We start from the raw sequence: 4605 nt of genomic DNA on the forward strand, positions 1-4605 counted from the left end.
ATAGAATTATTTTCAAACTTCACTATTGATCTTACTGATTCATCAAGACTATCAAACAACTTTTTTCTTCTACACATATGATTACTGCACCCTGTATCCAAGTACCACTTATGTTGAGGTTGTTCTTCAGGTGTATGGCAAGCGAACAACATATTTTCAGCTTTCTTTTCTTCTTCTTCTTGAGTTTCTGCTACATTAGCTTTAAAGTTCACCTTGCAGTTGTTAAAAGTTGTGTTTCTAGGTTTTGAACAATCAGCAGCAAAGTGTCTAAAATCTTCACAATTGTAACATTGAAGCTTTGCTTTATCAACTTGCTTTCTTCCTTGATAACCTCCATTGTTAGGTCTTCCACCATTATTGTATCTTCCTTGAGAACTTCTAGTATTAGGTCTTCCTTGATTGTTAGTCCATATGACTTGACTTTGAAGTGCTTCTTCAACTTTTTTTGCAGCAGGTGTTTTCTCTAATAATCTTTGTTCGTAAGCTTGTAATGAACCCAATAATTCATCAAGAGTCATAGTTGCAACGTATTGCATTCTTCTATAGCAGTAACCTTTGATTCAAACTTTTCAAGTAAGATTCTTAAAATATTCTCTACAATTGTTGAGTCTTCTATTGTATCACCATTAACCTTCATCTCATTGACAAGATTCAATGTCTTTGAGAAAAATTCTGATATTGTTTCAGCAGTTTCCATCTGTAGTAGTTCATACTTTCTCTTCAGAGTTTGTAATCTAACCTTCTTGACCTTGTCAGATCCTTTGTAGTAGTTTATCAAACCATCCCATGCTATTTTCACTTCTTTAATATAAATAACTCTATCGATGAGAGATTCATGAATACCTTGATGAAGAATATATGTATCTTTAGAATTCTTCTTCCTGTTTCCTGTCAAAGTTGTTTGATGAGCTGCTTCAACTACTGCTCCTTCTACTGGTTCTACATAACCATCTTTCACGATATCCCACACCTCTTGATATATGAAAATATTCTCCATCTGTAACCTCCAGTATTTAAAGTCTTTACCTTCAAATAGCGGTACCTTAATTGAACTTAAGCTTGTCATCTTTTTCAACTCAACAACTTCTACCCCTAGCCCTAGAATCTGATACCATTGCTCTGATACAAGATGTAAAAAATATGATATCAAAGACTTGGTGAAAGCTTAACACAAAACTGAACTCAAAACAATTCTCTTAATTTATGTAATTCCACTCATGGCTCAACAACCTATTTATAAGTTTAACAAACTTGACTCTCAAGCAATAAAGACTTTCCTAAGATAACCAAACTCTAACAAAGACTCTTCTAGAAAATTGATTATCACGTAAATAAACTCTAAAACTAGTAAAACTTGCAACCCAAGTTTACTTCTAAATACCGTACCACCATGTCAACCAAACTAGTTGATCCAAGCATTGTGTCAACAACACTTGTCGACCCACTCAAATTTTGTCAACTCTCATAGTTGATCCCTATCAATTATATCAACATTACTTGTTGATCCTTAGTGTAATCTTCTCATTATCTTGGTTTAACCTTCAACATCAGAGAAAGCAAAATCCACAAAGCTAAGCAAAAACTAGAAGAGATCAATATTCATAGCAGGAGAAGTTATTATAATAGTATGGTTAAAAGAAAATCACATAACATTTAAAATTGTATTGTTACAAGAAAACAAGAAGAGCACAACATCAAAATTTCCTCAGCATTTTTGCAATCCAGACACTAAATCCTGTCAAACCAGCAGTTCGAAAAATGCTATTTATTTAGAGTCACCAACAATAGTGAATTCACCTGCGGTCAAAAAATGCGGAGCTCTGGAATGTGTGAAATCTTGTCCCAGTAGTGTCCCTCCTCATTCCTGCATTGTCTATGTAGATCTGGATGGCAATTTTTGATGATCAGAAATCTTAGAGCCGTGAGTCGTTCTAGTCCGTCATCTGGCAAAGATTTCAAATTCTTGCTATCTAGAATCCTCAAATCTACGAGCTCCGTTAGTCGTTGCAATCCATCTGATAAAGAATTCAAATTCTTGCAATTTTCGATCACCAAATACTGAAGTGATGTGAGGTTAGGCATCCACTCTTCCAAAGTCGTGAGTCCTGAGCAATAATTTATTCTCAGAGATGTAAGCAAGGGCAGTGGAGGAAAATATCTTATCTTATCTAATGAATGAAGTTCTAGACTCCGAAGCGATATGAGATTCTGAAAATCCAGTTCTGGACAACCCGAGATTTTCAATTCCCGAAGGTTTGCAAGATCCCGCAAGCCATTATTCTGAACGGATACCAAATTCGGAAATCCTCCGATTTCTAGCCTTTCAAGAGAAGAAGGGGATTGTTTCAAGTATCTCAAAAGTAGCTCTTCATGAGTTTTAGTTAGTACTAACATCTCCAGAGAAGGTGGCAATGAGATAAAACTTGCCAGTTCAGGGCAATTACGAATTTCTAATATTCGAAGGCGTGGGAATGATAATACTTGATTTGAGGATAATGACTGCGATGAAGAAGAAGACGGAGACAATGGCGATGGCGATGAGATTTTTTCAAAATGATACATTCTATATATATGCGACAACGGGCATGGTGACGAGATTTTCCCAGATTGATGATAAATTCCAGATATATACAGCTCTTCAAGTGACGGGAAGAAAGGAATGACTTGATCACCATGATGATAAAACTCGCTGATGCTTTTCACTGAATGCAAATTATCCAATCTAAGGATCTTAAGGAGCGGTAGATTACCAAGTTGCGGGAGATGTTCACATTTATGGCACTCCCAAAGTGTGATTTCAACTAAAGAAACCCCAACCCCAATCCAATGAGGAAATCTCACACCTCCATAACCATCTATATAAAATCTCTTCAATTTTGGGTGAGGCTGGAGGCCTTCTCCTACCATTAGCTGTGCTTGTTCTTCTTCTTCAGTATCTGGTAATCCTGAAGACCAACACAAATAAAGAGATTGTAAATGCTTCTTTTGAATTAAATTAGCATTTCTTGCATTTGCTGCACTTTTCACATGCTCCAATCCAAGAATTCTTAGCCGTCCTTTGAGATGCTGTAGGTCTTTTAGCTCAGTTATACCACAGCCAGGCTCCTTACCCACAACAAATAAGCTTAAGGTTCGGAGGGAAATCAATTTCCCCATTTCGATTGCCATTTTCTTTAACCTATAACACCCTGTAATGTCGAGATGTCTAAGATTTGTCATTTTTCTCAAGTCTGATGGTAAACATTTAAGAACATGACAACCGTGTAGTTTCAAGACCTGCAAATTAATAAGGCGGCAGAAATCCTTCGGTAATGATGTGATATTAGTTTCGGAAAGGTTGACATACCTCAGGTGTTTCAATTTGCTTATCGAATTCGGGATTCTGCTTATGGTCAACCCCGCCAAACTTAATACACGTAAACATTCTAGATTCGAGAAGATAAATCGAAGGAAAGTTAACTGAAAGCCGAACTTGAACCTGCTGAAATATGAAGGAACTAGGCGAAACTCCCGGATCCGAAGCATGGTTTCCAGGAAAGAGTACTCAATATCTGTATTCTCTTCTTTATATGATACATATCTAGTAGTACTACTTACCTTGTTGTAATCACCCTCCACGGATACACATTCATCGCTCATAACAGAACACACGATATCATGCATCAGATCATGCATTTTGCAGCTTATAACATCGCCTCCTTCATCTTTCTGGAAATCCTGGAAAAATGATCTCCATGACAAGTCGTTGAAGATCTCGTTCCCTACATCTTCATACTCCATTATTTTTCCTGTTGATTGAATAAAACCATTGGCCATCCACAATAAAATTAATTCTTCTTTTTTCATCAGGTAATCTTTGGGATAAATAGAGCAGTAAGCAAAGCATTGCTTCGATTGTGAAGATAAATGCGTATAGCTCAATTGTAAGGCAGGTAAAATGGCATCCGAAGAATTGTCTTGAAGCTCCCAAACTTGACTGTCTTTCACATTCAACCACTGTTTTTCTTCTCTCTTGAACTGAAGTAAGCCTCCTAACGCTTTTGCCGCCAAAGGTATCCCGCAGCACTTCTTTACAATTTCCTTCCCAACTGCTTCCAGCTCCGGAAAATTTTTATCTTCGCCGTGCATAAAAGCACGTCCCTTAAACAGAGACCAACAGTCCTCTTCTGACAAAATTCTTGGTAAGTAATGCGGAAGAGTAGCCATTAACAATGCTACTGTTCGAAGACGAGTCGTTACAACAATAAAACTACCTTTCTCTCCGCAGCTTAAAGATGTCTTTAGAGTATCCCACGTGCCCTTATCTTCATTCCATACATCATCCAACACCACAAGGAACCTCTTACCAACGAGTTTTTTTTGAAGGCGAGACCGTAGATAGTCCAAGGTTTGTCGATCGTGAGCAACCTCCTCACCTAAGGATCTTAAGATAATTCTGAAAAAAATTGCTGGGCTGAAATCATCAGACACACAAATCCAACATCTGACCACAAAATAATCCATGATCTTTCTATCATTGAAAACTTTTTGAGCAAGAGTAGTCTTCCCAAGACCACCCATCCCTACAATGGCAACGACGGAAACATCTGTTCCTTGGTGGTCGTT

The 4605-nt window shown here is 37.4% G+C and overlaps 1 protein-coding gene across 1 annotated transcript; it reads right to left on the reverse strand.

The window, feature by feature from the left end:
- Window positions 1-1643: 1643 nt before the first annotated feature.
- Window positions 1644-4578, reverse strand: LOC113296039 (putative disease resistance protein RGA3). Its single transcript, XM_026544378.1, has one exon. The coding sequence runs from the start codon at window positions 4558-4560 to the stop codon at window positions 1804-1806; it is 2757 nt and encodes a 918-aa protein (XP_026400163.1). The 5' UTR covers window positions 4561-4578; the 3' UTR covers window positions 1644-1803.
- Window positions 4579-4605: the final 27 nt, after the last annotated feature.

This window comes from Papaver somniferum, chromosome 7, assembly GCF_003573695.1.
Source record: "Papaver somniferum cultivar HN1 chromosome 7, ASM357369v1, whole genome shotgun sequence".
Classification (NCBI taxonomy): Eukaryota; Viridiplantae; Streptophyta; class Magnoliopsida; order Ranunculales; family Papaveraceae; genus Papaver; species Papaver somniferum.